We start from the raw sequence: 15,737 nt of genomic DNA, 5'->3' as shown, positions 1-15,737 counted from the left end.
ATCCGATAACATGTTTCGCAAGAACTAGAATCTATATTTTCATGCATTCTTCGCCTCTAATATCGATAGCTGATAGAACTGCAAAACGAAAATGATTGCTCGAACGCGAACAATATTTGAAGTGGAAACTAAACAACCTACAATTTGTTATGGAACTTATTTCTGTAATCTCGTTGAAATCTTATACACATTGATTAATTTCTAACGAAGCAAGAATTGGTAAAATGAGAATTTTTTCCACAATTTAATAGACTTTCTAATTAATTATTCACATCGAAAATTATCATAGAACGAGACTTCGTAAAGCGAGAACAACAAATCGTGTCCGTTTGGTTAAAAATTTAATTCCGGAAGAATAAAAAAGGGAAGAAGCTTTATGTAAAAGTTAGAAAAGACATCAAAACACTGAAGGAGATCACCGAAGGTGAACATTCCCGGTCCTAATCGTTTGAAGACGCTTCGTGAAGGGTGAACATTACGCGTCGCTTGGTCGACCCGTCGTTTTCTATTCGTCGTCGAAGCAACCGGAGTCCGGGCCCGCTCGAGAGTCGAGGCACCGTCGTGATTTAGAAAAATCGCGTAATTGGCGTCAAAGGGATCCGATAACACGGGCCTGGAACCTTGCCAGCAGGTACAGAGAGTGGGAGGAGTGGGAGCACTCAGAAAAGACCCGAAAGGGAAAGGGTTTCGGAGGATAAAGGAAAAGAAGGGACGCGAAACGGATCGTTTCCGGTGAGATGGGGACGACAGCTCATCGAATCGTTATTCTCGATTGTCCCCAAATACCGTCCGCGACACTTAATTAAACGCAATAGTATTTTTGTCAATATTACCTTGAACAGAACATCAAACTAATGTATTCTATTCTTGACCAATTTATTACTTTATACACAATTCTTTGTCACGTCTTTCTGTGATAGGAGATTCGTGTTATTATAAATAGGAATAAATAAATCCTCGACTCTCCCTTTTCACCTGGAACGTCTAAATTACTCAATATCATCGACAATTTTACAAGTCCACTTATTTTGTTTCATTTACTATGCATCTTCAGTTCTCACTATTTTAGAACTGTCTAACAATGCGTATTAAAAGTATTAAAACTTTAGACGCGTGCAGTTTTGAAAGTACTACTGTTTTATTAATAATTGAGCCACTGTTGGCGGCGGTGAAGTTTCCCCTTTAAAACGATTTTTGGTTTTTGTCGATCGCACTTCCCGTTTTCGAGATATCGTAATTTATGTAAAAGATAATTTTTTAAATTCCGCTCTCTGCCTTAGAAAAGGCTATTAACGCGTGTTAAAAATACTAAAACTTTGGACGCGTGCAGTTTTAAAAGTACTAGTGTTTTATGAATAATTGAGCCACTGTTGGCGGCGGTGAAGCTTCCCCTTTAAAACGGTTTTTGGTTTTTGTCGATCGGAGTTTCCGTTTTCGAGATATCGTAATTTATGTAAAAGATAATTTTTTAAATTCCGCTCTCTGCCTTAGAAAAGGCTATTAACGCGTGTTAAAAATACTAAAACTTTGGACGCGTGCAGTTCTGAAACTACTAGTGTTTTATTAATAATTAAGCCACTGTTGGCGGCGGTGAAGCTTCCCCTTTAAAACGGTTTTTGGTTTTTGTCGATCGGACTACCCGTTTTCGAGATATCGTAATTTATGTAAAAGGGTATTTTTCTTAATTTGACTATCGCTGTCTCCGTCTGACGCGTCGCGTCGTGCTTCCTTGTCGCGCGTGAGTCGAGACAGTCACGTGACTAGGAAGTCGTAGTATTTCCAAGAATTTACTACGCACTGTCTACTATCTACGCGCGCGGGGGATGAATGAACTCGCGCGAGCGCAACAAAATGTAAACAAAGCTTCGGACGCTTATATCTCCGAAACTAGCCACCGCATCGACTTGAAACTAAAATCCTCATATCTCCGGAACTAATTAGGCTATCGACTCGCACAAACGCTCATTTTAAAGGGCATTTCATCCCCTATCCAATGACTATACCAACTACTATAATTTATGCTGTCTTCTATGTTTATTTTCACATTTACTTTGACTCTATGCACCCAAAGAAGTTTCAGCGATAAAACTCGATAATAAATTATTTATCTGATTGAAAGTGAATTTAAATTTGTAGACAGGATGTTTGTATAATTACTAGCCAGCACTTTTTCGTAAATAATTAGTTTCTCCGGAACTAACTTCAAACAACTTCAAACAATCTTCTATCCGATGAAAATTGAAACATTTCTACGTGGTTTGTACATTTTCTGTATGAAGTCAAAGTACTAAATATGCACATTTATAATAAAACTATTGTATATTTTTGTACAGATCTTTTAAAAGCACGTAAATTAAGATATCTTACAAATAAACGTCAAAACACAACATTCTATATATATAATGCAAATATTAGTCCTTGCCTCGTAAAAGAGAAAAAGTAAGACTGGTCATTTGACCTGTCATGGTAGAAATGGGTATACGTGAAGTGTCGGTAGGTTTACAGTTAAATAGGGCCTCCTATTGTGGTAAAATAGAATATATTAATTTGAGTTTGAGTCCAGAGTAATATCGAAAAAGTACTGTTACGTTTATTCGAGTGTCGCGGTGTGTGGACCGTACAACTGCAAGCGGCGATAAGAAGCGTTCCATCTGATGACGGTTGAATCGTTATTGTCACGGCGCTGCGCGAGGCTATTTATACGAGAAGGGTGCTTTCCCGAACGGAACGGCTCGTGTGCCAGCCCCGAAAATGGGGTCGAATGGACGCAACGACGACCGGGCACAAAAGGGAAGCCCGATAACGGGCAGAAAATATAAATCTCGCCGCGTCGGAATCGCGGCATGAAAATTCGATGAGAGCGTACGGACACAGACGGCCCAGAGAGCCGCGTGGACAGGTGTGTGCATGTGCACGTAGACGCGCGTGCACCGCGAAACGTGCGTCGGGAAAACTGCAGCCGACCGATTTTTCAGCGGAGGTGTCTGCCGCTGGAATCGACGAGTCGCCATTATCGTTGAGTTTTATTCGCGGCATCGGCTCTCGAGGTTCCTTTGAGATTGCTCGTGATAACGTTCCAAACTATTTGACTCTCGAAACTTTGCATTCTTCTTCGATACTACGGTTGCAAACGTAGATCAACTACCCTAGATCCTTTAGTTATTGCAAATTACTTTAACGAAAGGTCCTACCAATCGTATACAGTTCGACCTTACAGATTTGTATTCATGATTTTGGCCTGTAAAATCTTCCATTAAAATTGTATATGCCGGATAATTGTATCTACATATGCAGTGATAAAAAGAAGGAATTTAATCACAGATCTCTGGCCACGTATTATATTTGCGGAAAAGAATTTTTTTCTCAAAAGTGCGTAAGATTTCAGGGCTGTGTGTATCCACCAAAAATAATTGTCATTGATTCTCGCGATGAAAAATAATTTTTTTAGAACGATTTGAAATTTTTAAATTTTGTTGAAAAATTTGTCCACCTTCCTGAATTTTTTTCTCGAAAGTGAGTAGGATTTCGGGGGTATGACCGTCGATCAAACATGATTGTAATTGACCCCCGCAACTGAAAATAATTTTTTCAAAACGATTTGAAATTTTTTTTTTCGTCGCAAAATTTGACCACCTTCTATTATAGTTATTCGAATAACCGGATGCCGGATAGTCTGAACACTACTGTATCAGATTTCTTCATTCTCCGATAAACCATTCCTGGGATATAAAGCGATACAGAGATCGACATTCGTCTATATTTGCATTTTTAAAATTGCATTTATAAAATTTTTCCCAAGGTTGGCCGGACATCCTGTATATGGTTGTCGTTGCAGTTAATGACAATTAAATTCTAAAATTACCTTTGGAAAAATCTGGAAAAGATTAATTTCTTCTCATCCACCGACAGAGCAAGACTACTTTGCTTTTGGAAACTATTTTCCATCCTCGAAACTAGTTCGCCGTATCCGCGCCATCTCCTTCGCGACGCGTAAAAATAATTTTTCACGCCCGGACCTGCCCCACTGTTCTGTCCTCCGTACAATTTGCACACCCACTCGAGCAATCACCGCGGACAATTTTCCCTCTTTCCTTTTTCCAGCCGCCCCCTCGCCTCCCGGTTACATCGTGAATAAAACCGCCCTCCCTTCTCCCGTACCTCTCTCGCGACTCGTCCTCTCCCTTCGCGCGTAGCTCGTGCCGCTGCGAATGCGCCAAGATAAACTGCGAACTCTGAAATTCGGTGCACTCGCGACCGCCCCTTTGTATTTTCACCCTCCTGGCTGGCTGTTTGCGCGTCCGTGCAGCCGAAGAAGGAGGAACAGGAAGAAGGAGAACGGTGAATACACATCACGAAGCCAGAATCGCGGAAACAGAGTGCACGGTAATTACACCGTTTACGCGAGCTTTCGACTAGGGAACGCTCTCCGCAGTTGGAACGGTCCCCGAGTGAAATTGGGCGAAATCGTTTGATCTTTCGTCGATCGTTCTGTTACAGGTCGGATGGCTTCCCCTTCGCGCCACCCGGAAGCTTTTATTTGTTGTTATTAAACGTTCGGCACGTCTGCTGTACTCTGGAAACATTAAGAATTTTTTAAGAGACACGGTGACTTCAAATCTCGATTCCACTCTGTTATATTCTATGTACAGGGTTATCCAAAATAGACTGCAGGAAGTTTTTAAAAACTATTTTGAATTTTATTGATTTTTTTATTTGTCAAGTATCGTCTATGACAATTATATGTAAATCACGACGCGATATATGATAGGTATTTTTTATTGTTTAACAGGCTCTTTGATCGTATCTCCATTGTTAAAATTGTCTATCATTGTAGGTTAGAAATAAAAGAAAGTGACAGATATTTTCATTCAACATCGTAAAGGTACTTTTGGATAACTCTGTATGAAGGAAATATAAAAAAAACGTGTATTTGTATTCATCAATTATCTAAATATCATATTTATCAGCAATTGTTTGTAACATCGTACATGTGTATTCCTTCCTAAAAGAATGTAATCTATCGATGCAGACATTACTGTAAATCACGTCGCAGAGCAATCTCCATTGAAGATTGAGACTGCGTTAAAATAAAAAATAAGCAAAGTTACGCACGACAGTTTTACAAGGTTTCTCAAAAATATGAATATCAAATTTTCGCAAGACTGTGCTTCTGAAAAATAAAGTTACGTAAAAAAATTCGCAAAGAATCGAAACGTTCACGCGACTAGAACGACGCGTTATTAATCGTCAAGATCGAGAATTAAAAAGGGAAATATGATGATTGGTCTCGAAGCATCAGGCTGTCTCGAGTCGCGATTATTTATCAATTACCTAATGCGCCTTTAAATCCTGTCGTTTCGCGCCGTACTCTGACCGACGAGCGTCGAATACCGACGCGCATCATTCTTATCGCATCTTCCACTTTTACGAACATTTCTCGCCGCTGGTAGGAAACATCGCGCGGCTTAAAGCCGAAGTTTATAACTTCTTTCTCCTCTTCGTCGGGATTTAAATTGCAAACGCCATTATCCGCTTCGTAAAAATCTGTCTTAGTCCCCTCCTCCGATGTTCGTCGTTCAAATTCGTTCGTTCGGCCCACGAGATAAATACCGAGTGATTCGCGAACAGAATAAATAAAAATTCGTTTCGCCAAGCTCGTTCGTCCCTAATTTCGTTCGCGACGAAGGTACCATGTAAATTAAAATTCCCAAAGGTTTCGTGCAACGTTAGACCTCCTTAAGAAGAAATAACATTTTTTTGGAAACCTGAAGCTCTTTCGAAAGATCGTAGAATTTTCGTTTTAATAAAATTTAAAGGATCCACCTCTAATAGCAAAGTTTATTCGTTACTATTATCTCTGAAGAATAATTGAAACATTGAAAAACACCTACCACGATTTACTTTTAGCGAGAATTAAACGAAAAGGAAGAGATGGGGGACGGTACAACGTACGATTAATCGTTCCAGCTTCAATTGCTCGTTAATTCCGCTGGCTCTTCGTCCCGAGACGTTCGAGGCACCGAATTATGAAGTTAAAATCAACAGGAGCCCTCTTGGCTCCGGCAAGACCAAAGGAAGATTACAGGTAACCGTGCACCGTCCAATTTGCTTCAAGCGAGGCGCAACGATGTTACAAGCGAAAAAGTTTCCCCGCTATACGTTCATCTTTTTGATTGTCTCCCCTCGAACCTCCATCGTTCTACTGCCCCCTTACTTCATCCCCCTGGAACGCAGTTGTTACCGGACGAGGGCCGGAAATACGTCCGCGGCTACGCTGCCCTCGAAAGTTTTTATCGCACGGCTTAAGCACGGGTTTACAACTTCTTCTTCATCTTCCTCCTCCTACGAGGGTTTTGCCCCGCGCTAACTCCGAGCACGAAATCGTAAACTCGCGAATCAGATTCCTCGGATCTCGATAGCGGCGCGGAAGTCGTCCCGGAATAATCGAAAGACTTGTTAGAGCAGCGCTCAACTTCCACGGAGGAGCTTTTGTATCTTGCGTAGGGCGAATCGTAAATTGTTGAACGCTTCTTCGAGAGATCGATGGCTCTCTTACGTTCTCACGTTCGTACGATACATACGTTAGCTACGATTCGTCGTGACCCGAATTGGTTCTGCAAAGTGCTTCGTATTTTCACCCGTATGATGCATTCTCGTTTTTAGAAAATTTTAATCGTTGAGTTTGAAGCGTTTTGCTATATGAAAGCAATGATATTAGATAGAGAAACTAGAAAACAGGTTATGCTATTTTGTAAAATAGTAAGATACGAATATTAAATAAGTTGTAACTTTCTATATTTATTCTATCGTCACTGAACCCTTCATTGATAGTTGGATGTTTCTGCAAACAGTTCCGGATAATCCTAAGTTCAACACGTCCGAAATCGTCCACCCTTGCGTGAGACGAAAAATAAAATAAACAATCATACACGAGACCCACGTCAGTCACCCTCGTAAAGTTATGTTCCACCCTAATAACAGGAAGGAAGTAAAGAACCGAGTTTGCTATAGTTTGTCAAAGAATTAGAGGGGGTGAATAGTATCCTATCCATCTACGTAAGTCTGAACTCGGTTTTTATGAATCTCCGTAAGTTTATGGAGCAAAAAATAAGAGACTCTTTTGGCTAAAAAGTCTCAAATTCAACCCTCAAGCGAAAACGTACGTATATTTATATTCACCACGTTTCTTACACTTAGTGTTTGTTGATTTGTTTGAAAAATAGTCAGTCTGTTATTTTGAGAACTATCGGAGGTAACAAACTATTTAGACAAATGTTTTTCATTTACATCTTTTCAGAGTGGAATACCCAATGTGAAGCACACGTGATCGTTAAAACGTTAATCTGCTCTCAACAAAGGTTTCAACGTCTATTCTTTGGTGTACTCAGAGTCTTTCCCCCTAGATTAACTTCTAAAGAGAGTAGAATATCCAAATGTGAAACACGATCATCGGTTAAAAAGTTAATCTGCCTTCAACGATCCATTCTTTGGAGTACTCGCGGACACCCTGTTCGCTTCTATTCGTATTGTATTCGCTTCAAAGTGATCCACGAGGAAAGAATTATTTCGCTCCGTTTCCAAATGTGAAACGCGTAATCCCGCGGGGGGTGGGCTTCGAACAGATTCAATTTAAAGGTGTCGAAATTAACGAGCTACTTAACTGGACAGGCTACCCGGTCGACGGAAACTTTTTAATCAAAACGCGAAACCGGAGCCGGTGTTCCAGAGCGGTCGTTACCCTTTTTTTTTTTTTTTACTTTTCAACCAGCCCTTTGTGCACCGGCTACAACGTCGCTGCAGTTTCACATGATGCCCCCTAACGAAGGCTCAATAAAAGGATGTTTACGGGTAAGCCCGGATCAAAGGCGAGCGAGCTAACGCGATTAACGAAAAGCCCGCGCAAACCCCCGGTTTCGGAGGATCTCCGACCGATGAACAAAGCCATTACAAACGTACGACTGTTATCTTCGTGAGGCACACCCTTGCGACACGCTGGACCTGCGCGAACGACCATAACCCGTGTATGCGTGCGTGCACGTTGCAGAGACTTAGCCCGTAGAAGTTCAGCCCTTGGCGCGCACCGGTGTGACCCTCCAGCTTTAATGTCTGCCGGCTGATTATAATCTCGTCAACGAGTTATGCCATTAGAAGCAGGCTACGCCATAATGCCGCCATCCACCCCCATCGCTATCCAGCTCGTCCTTATCCGTTTCCGTCGGCCCCGGAACTCCTCCAGCTAGATAGCGTTGTTCTTCCCCGCTTCTTCGTCGGTTGTAACGCCGACTGGAAACGTAGTTACGGCCAATTACGTGATTAAAGCGCGATTCGTTTGACGACGACGACGCATCTTCGAGCGGTGGCCTGATTACGCGCGTACCACGGACGAGTTTCCCTTTGAAGCTTATTCTCGAGCTCGTTGTTTATTACGCGTTCGCGTAATACTTTCTTCTGAGCGCTATAGCCGCGATACAAGTCTCTGGAATAATACGATCTTGGACCAGACGGACAAGAATTGAGAGAAAACGTACTCGAATGCGATGGTGCATCGATGATAGAAAGAATGTCGAGAGGGCTAGTAATTCTGGGGTTAAGTCTCCTCGTGGTGGAATGGCCAGGGGGTAGATTATGGTGCTTATGATCTATGGATCGGGTGGTTTAAGGTCAGAGAGCCCAGGTACACTCGACGTCCAAGCATACTCGTAAGGGGAGCATCCGGCAATGGAAATCGCTTTTGAAATGGCAGGCACAAGTTGTAGTACATAGTATCAAAAACCCCTAAAGGGTTTCTTCAAAATGGGCCTTCGTTTTTGAGATATTTTGGTTTAAAGCTTTGTACACACCTAGTAAATGAATTATTTAACACTCTAAAAGAACGAGTTTGTAGGTAAGTCTGGAGGTAGTACGTTTTTTAACTTTTTTGCAATGACATACACCTAACGAGAAATTTTGTTCTCTGTGTTACAATTAATATTGATGTCACGTAGGATTAACATTAAATGCAAAAATAAATAAAATATTTTTTCTTTTAAAAATTAAAGAGAAGAAAAAAATTGCAACAATTTTCACTGTCGGAAGTGTGTGTGGCTCGTATTGCAATTGTAATCGTAAATAGTATCGTAAATAATCGCAAATATCAAACATCATAATATATTTAATATAATATAATTCCCCGTTAAGGAAGGATTTCTTACAAGAGGAAACCGCGAACCAGTGCGACCAGATTTTTATTTGTTATTTACAGGCGTAGAAGAAAGTACCCATGACAACGTCAGAGCGTAGCAAAGAGCACTTGTCCTCCGTTTTCGAGAAATAAATTCTTAAACATGGGAATATTTCAAATGCTGAATTTCAACCACGTAAATGGAACTCTTGTCATCAAAGCGACGCAGCAAAGGTAGTAGCATATTCGTTTCTGGGATTGCTTTTTGCATTTTTATCCCGGATTCGAACCTCCGTATCCACGATTCTGTTTTCGCCCTTTTTGTTCGTCCTTTCGTTAAAACCGTACGCACGCAATATTCGAATCTTCTTTATCGAGGAAATGTTACAAAATTGAGAAAAATCGATGATAAATTTTCTCCGAATATATTTTACGGACCGAGGTTTCGTGTAATTATATTCGTTATTGTGGAAGGGTCGTCTCGTTCGCATTTAAAAAGAAATTATGGTCCGCGCGTTAGGTTTACGACACGTACAAAATATACTAACACAATCACGACAAGGTCGACGTCCATGTTATTGGGTCGCATCCTCGGGGCACTTACAACGGAAGTTACCCAGGTGTTAAATTAGTTTTTTAGAAAAGTGACAGGCGGAAGTTATGGCATTCTTCCTCCTAATAACGGAAATGAGTGTCACTCGCACGGAAAATTTGATATCGACCACGAAAATAGCGTCAGAGGCAACAACTATAACTTTAATATCAGAAATCAGTTCTATTCGAATACTAAACAGAACGATTACGCCATAAAACTGTTCGTTGTGACGGGTAATTGTACATTCGTAAAACAACCAGTTCCTTAAAAAGAAACGAACGGACTAGAATATCGATATGTTAAAACCACGGAACCAAACAAAAGAAAAATCATAAAAGCTATTATTTTACACTTTGAAGTCGTTCCTTTCCTCGTAAATAAGTGTGGCGTTGCTAGCAATATTTAAACAACTCTGCCTCGATCTCGCCCCGCTGCGTTATTATTATAACTAAAATTCCCAGCTTTCGCTAATCGTCTTTGACGCGGATAGAAAATTCCTAATCCCGTTCGCAGCAACGTTTACAATTTACATGCGCGCCCAGTGCTTCGCTAAGAAGATTAACCGACGTATTCCACTTCAACCTAACAGCTTCGCATGCGTAGGGAACATCATTCTAATACGTCCACTTTGTTGGTACGAAAAATGTACACACATTACTCTACCAAACTATTTGCACACTACGACCCGTTCCCTCCAAAGTTGGAATGTTCTTTAGTGGAAAGACATATTTCTATTAATACAGTGACACGTATTACACAAAACGATCCAACGCCAATTTGATTAAATATTTAATTGTAAGCAGACTTTCTATTGCAAATTTAAATACAGTTACACCCAACGCACAGAATTTGGGTTGGATTAAATATGCAATTAAAAAACTCGCATAAACGATGCCCGAGAGGTGGTACGGTCCCTAGAGTTTGCGTTCCCATTATAAAATCCACCCGAACGTTTGTTAGAAAATTAGTATAACGTTTACTCGCGTCGTAAATCTTCTCATCAACCGAGGAAATAACCCTCTCGTCATTAAGTTGCCACGAGAGCTGCGGGACAACGTGATTAAAATTCATCGTCGCTCGTATCGTCCCAGCACGATCGTCGCGTTACGCGATTCCCAGCAACACGTCACAAAAGAAGATTAATGGCGTCGCGGCTGAGACGCTCTTAATTCAATCGCGAAGGACGAGAATTTTAAACGCGTCCTCCTTTCTGTTCCGCCGTAGTTGTCGTGGATCGCGCCGGAAGTCGAAAGACGCGAGCACCGTCAGCGGGGCGGAAAAGCAGGGTAGTCAAAGGAAGATTCACGACCAGAAGGGCGAAGGAGGGACCGCTCATTTCGGTTAATGACACCACTTTCGAGATGTCCCCGAGGAGCAGCATTCCCGGTTTATGTAATTTTTCGCAACTTTGATGATTAGAGCCATCCCAAGGGTTCGTACTTCGTACATTCCAGCGACAACTTTTAGTACCGAGCGAGTATCTACTCCAGCGAAAGGAATTTCTTCGTCGAGATACGTATGTACATGGCTACTGTACGAATGCAGATAGCCTTAAACCTTCGCTAAACTCTTTTCTGTATAACGAGACAACAATAGAAAATGATTAGATAGAATTGTATAAGAAATGTAACAGAAAAGAAATAATTTAAATAAATTCATGAAGATAGGAGTTCCATACCGTTGAAATTTTGTTTCAAAATTTATTTTAAATATGGGCGATTTCGAACGTAAACACCTTGTTAGCCATGTGTATATAGGTATTAATTATTAAATAACGACACACTTCAAGCACTCGTTTCCAAGTGGCTAAACAAAGTGAAGGCGATCGAGAAGAAAAATGATTAGATGACGTTCCATTGTCTCCCTGACGTCCTAACGGTTTGCTAATGGTAGTTACTTTCGAACTTTCTCGTGACGAAATGTCGAAAACTAGGAGAGTCTCGAGGCAAAGTCAGTACGGTATCGACGAGACGGAACTGATCAAAGTTATAAAAATGTATCCTTCGTTATACAATCCTAATTTGCAAACCGAGGAGGCGGAGTTCACGGTGGAAAGCCATTGGGAAGAAATTTCTGATAAATTAAATGCACCAGGTGAGGATCATCTTTGTACACTGTTAATCTTTATATTATTGGAAATTATAATTTTAGCAATCTTAAATAATTTATGGATTAGATGGTTTTCTGAGTTGATTATAGGTTTACGATATATTAACGAAGAAAACATTCTTTTCTTTTACGTTTTAATTTCGATTACAGTGGACGTGTTGAAGAAAAAGTGGCAAAAAATCAAGGATTCTTATGGAAGGAGGAGAAGCTTGAGGTCCGTGCAAGATCTTAACTTCCTTCCATTGTCTACGTGAGTACGAATGATCGATACATTCAGAATTGACACCTATGCAGTTTATTTTTTTATAAACAGTTTTGTATCATCAAATTTTTCAGCTGTCTCACTGTATATTGATTTGTGCTATATCAGAGGTTTCCTTCCTTAATATTTAATAACACACGTAACTGAAACAAAATTTCGATTCTTGATTTCAACATTTGCTAAAAAAGAATGAACTCTATTCGCCTGGAAAGTCAAATTTTCTGTCATTATAGAGTTTTATTAAGAAAACTATAGATAACAATTTCTATCGAGTAGTGTAAAATACAACTATTAATAACGATTGAATTGGCGACGATACGACAAAAATTACTTCTCTTACCGGAACGAAACATCGATATTAAATCGCTTCGAGAAAATCCAGCCTCACTATTTATAACATTCACATCTGGCATCACAATGTACGCTTTCAGTAACCAACGCGCGTTTAACGTAAAAAAATAAACCACGATTGTAAACTCTAACGAGAAATAGGTACGGTCGAAAACTCAACACGGAAGTCAATACTAACAATCTTTCGACAGATTTAACACAGTTTGCCCGATTCTTTTCTAGGCGCCATTCTAAGTTCCTTTATTTTGACTAAAAATTAATTATTAAAACGGTGTTTATCAAATTTAATCTTCCCCTCAGAGCGAAATTTAATTATTCTTCTGTTTTCGAAGAAATTATATTTGCTTAAAAATAGCGCAATTTCTTTAAATTGCAGAATCGATATACCCATAGAAAACGATTTTTCGAGCCCGTGAATAATTTTAAATTTATAAATTTGCAATTCGTCAGTAGTCTGTGACTGTACTTGCGTAGCGCGTTTCTCCGTCTGGCGACATATTTCAAAATCGCCCGTCCGCGATCCGTGTCGACCCCAAAAATACGATTCTGATCGCCGTCGTTCGACCAAAAGCGCTAAACATAGTTCGTCGCGAGCGTGTTTGCGTAACGTCGGGGATATCTTCGTTTCGTTTTCGCGATTAACCGGCAGCTGAACGAGAATCCGCTCATAGGTTGGACGCGTCGAACTACAACAGCTGCGCGAGCAGCGACTGCAGCTCGCCGAAAGAAGGCAGAAAACGGTCAGTGAGATCGGTATCTCAGCTATCAACGGCCTCAGAGACCGAGGGCACCGCTTCAATGGCGTCCAGTATCATTGCTCGATCGAAGCAGAGCAACTCGAAACCGAAAACCAGGATGAGTTTGTCTAGGCAGAAGGACACCGGTTCGGCCAACGAGACCAAATCGGTCGACAGTAATGTTCGCGGGTATGCAACACTCTTGATCGGACCTGACTATAGCAATGATACGTAAAATGAACCTGATGATTCGTTGGTTGAACATTTATGCCCTCCTCGGAGCCAGTGAGGCGTGAAAGACGACACGAAATACGATACGTTGCACGAAAGATGAACGTGCCAAGTTCATTTTAAGAATCGTTACTATAGTTCACACTGGGCGACTATTCTATTTCCTACACGAACGTTTGTAAGAGAATTATTTTTTTAAATTAATCGTCATTGAAACAGGGAAATAAAGTACGATGAACACTAAATCTGTTTTGTATAACCTAATGCTTGAACAGGGAATGAAAATTTTTGACATTTCTTTATAATTACTCTTTGAAATTTTAGAGTATCCTTTTATTTTCTGGTTGAACATTCGGTTTGTTCAAAGCGTGTTTCATGAATTAAAAAATGTTCACCGAAAGGTTTCAGGAGATGTCGTCCATCGGAGAAGATTCCAGACCAGCGTTGTCCGAGTCTTTCTCCCAAAGTTCGAAGGAAAATCGTCAAAATGACGCGAACACGCCGTCGAGACGGCTGTCAGACGCCTCGAGCGGCAAGAGCAAGGCGAAAAAGCACAACACGGCCGATTCCACGCGAGCATTCTTCGAAAGCATGGCGATGACAGTTTCGACGTTTCCGCAACATATCCAGGCGACGTTAAAGATTCGAATTTGCAATCTCGTCGGCGACGCCGAGTACGGGTTAACGATTCCGAAACCCTGTTAAAAATCATCGATCCTCGCTTATAGTTCACGCTTTATTATCAGCATTTAAACTAGATGGATCATTGTTTGAGTTTCGTATTTCGTTTCCTACTTGCATAAATTTCATCGATAACGATGTTTACGTACTTATTTTTGTATTCGTTAATGTGGTCTCAATGAGGTAACTTAACACGTTGACTGTCATGGTGGTCACTGATGGTCTTTTATAATAATTTAATTAACGAATAAATTCTAACTCTTCTATACTTTCAATAGGATTTGTATAGAACAACAAGTACTCGATATAGTAAAAAGATATTCGTAAGAAAAACTAATGTTTGACAGTCAACGGATTAAGATTCCTATAATCGTTAGCTGTGTTTTTCCAAGATCATCGTTTTAAGTATTCTATTAACTGTTACTATTGTAAAGCATGAATATGCATTATAACGTGAGAATTTGTTCTCTTTAGGTTAATACTCTGTTCTGTGTGTTACAATGCTTGTAATTTTGAATTTGTACTTTAGTTCATAAAATAAATAACTATATCTATCAAAGATGAAGTACTAGTTTTTTAGGCTTGGGCAATATATTTCATTCTGGACAGTGTGTATGCACTTTTCTTGATCCGATGTATTTCAATTTTTTTATTAGAAGGTATATGACAATATAAATTAAATATAGCTAATATATTGACACCACATAGTTTGTTAACTTATGAATTAGCTAAAAAGCAAGAACTCTGGCACACTAGCTCGCCTTATTAAATAGTATATTTGATAAAATAACACTCGAATGTCTTTAAAATATATAAATTTGACGTGGAGCACATTTCATGTTCGGTTCTGTATTTAACAACTTCTCGAAACCACAAGGAACAGAGAAGCTGAATGGAAAACCAAAGTACCTTAACCTTCATCCGAATCAAGATTTTGTAAAAGTAGATCCCGCAGAGATGACTCAAGCAACGACCTTAACTAGAGTGGAAATTGCTATGAATCGAGGTTTGGATACTCTTGGTGCTTTTCTGGATGTTCAGTCTGCCTTTGATAACATTGACTGTGATCTACTACCTCAGAAGCTGGAAAATGCAAGTTGTACCGGCAGTATAATGAAACTCATTAAACATCTGGCTTTTCAAAGGAATATCTTTGCCATCGCAGGGTCTGTAGAACATGTTTTGAGAACGAAGAGGAACGATCCCCCGCAAAGGGGAGCCCTAAGTCCGCTACATTGCGATTTTTATGTAGCTTAAATAATCGATTCCGTAAAACTGTTCTAGACAATTTCTAGAAAAGACTATCTCAGAAAAAATTATATTTATTCATTTTAATAACGGCTACCTATTACCAAACATAACTAAAATTACTATTGAGATATTCACCATAAAATAAACACGTCAAGACTTTCGATAATTAACTTCTTAAGCCCCATGGAATTTCTTTCCATCCCTCGTAACGTTCAATACTATTTCTAATACTCACATTATAATTTAAAAAACGCCAAGAACTCGAGAGACTCGACGCACTGATTTTACATCCAAAGATCGATCCTAAGCTGTGATTGTATAGAATAAATGTGACTAAACACAACTAAAATTACTATTGAG

At 40.0% G+C, this 15,737-nt stretch overlaps 2 protein-coding genes across 6 annotated transcripts in view; one reads left to right on the top strand and one right to left on the bottom strand.

The window, feature by feature from the left end:
* LOC143349937 (uncharacterized) overlaps positions 1-15,737 on the bottom strand; it is a 539,266-nt gene that overhangs the window by 456,949 nt on the left and 66,580 nt on the right. The window lies entirely within an intron of this gene.
* Positions 11,555-14,165, top strand: LOC143349942 (uncharacterized). The gene is made up of 4 exons (XM_076781620.1): positions 11,555-11,849; positions 12,015-12,114; positions 13,149-13,403; positions 13,847-14,165. The coding sequence occupies exons 1-4, from the start codon at positions 11,642-11,644 to the stop codon at positions 14,148-14,150; spliced, it is 867 nt and encodes a 288-aa protein (XP_076637735.1). The 5' UTR covers positions 11,555-11,641; the 3' UTR covers positions 14,151-14,165.

This window comes from Colletes latitarsis, chromosome 14 (assembly GCF_051014445.1).
Source record: "Colletes latitarsis isolate SP2378_abdomen chromosome 14, iyColLati1, whole genome shotgun sequence".
NCBI lineage: Eukaryota > Metazoa > Arthropoda > Insecta > Hymenoptera > Colletidae > Colletes > Colletes latitarsis.
Note: the sequence above shows the minus strand (reverse complement) of the source record. Positions and strands in the feature narration are given on the sequence as shown.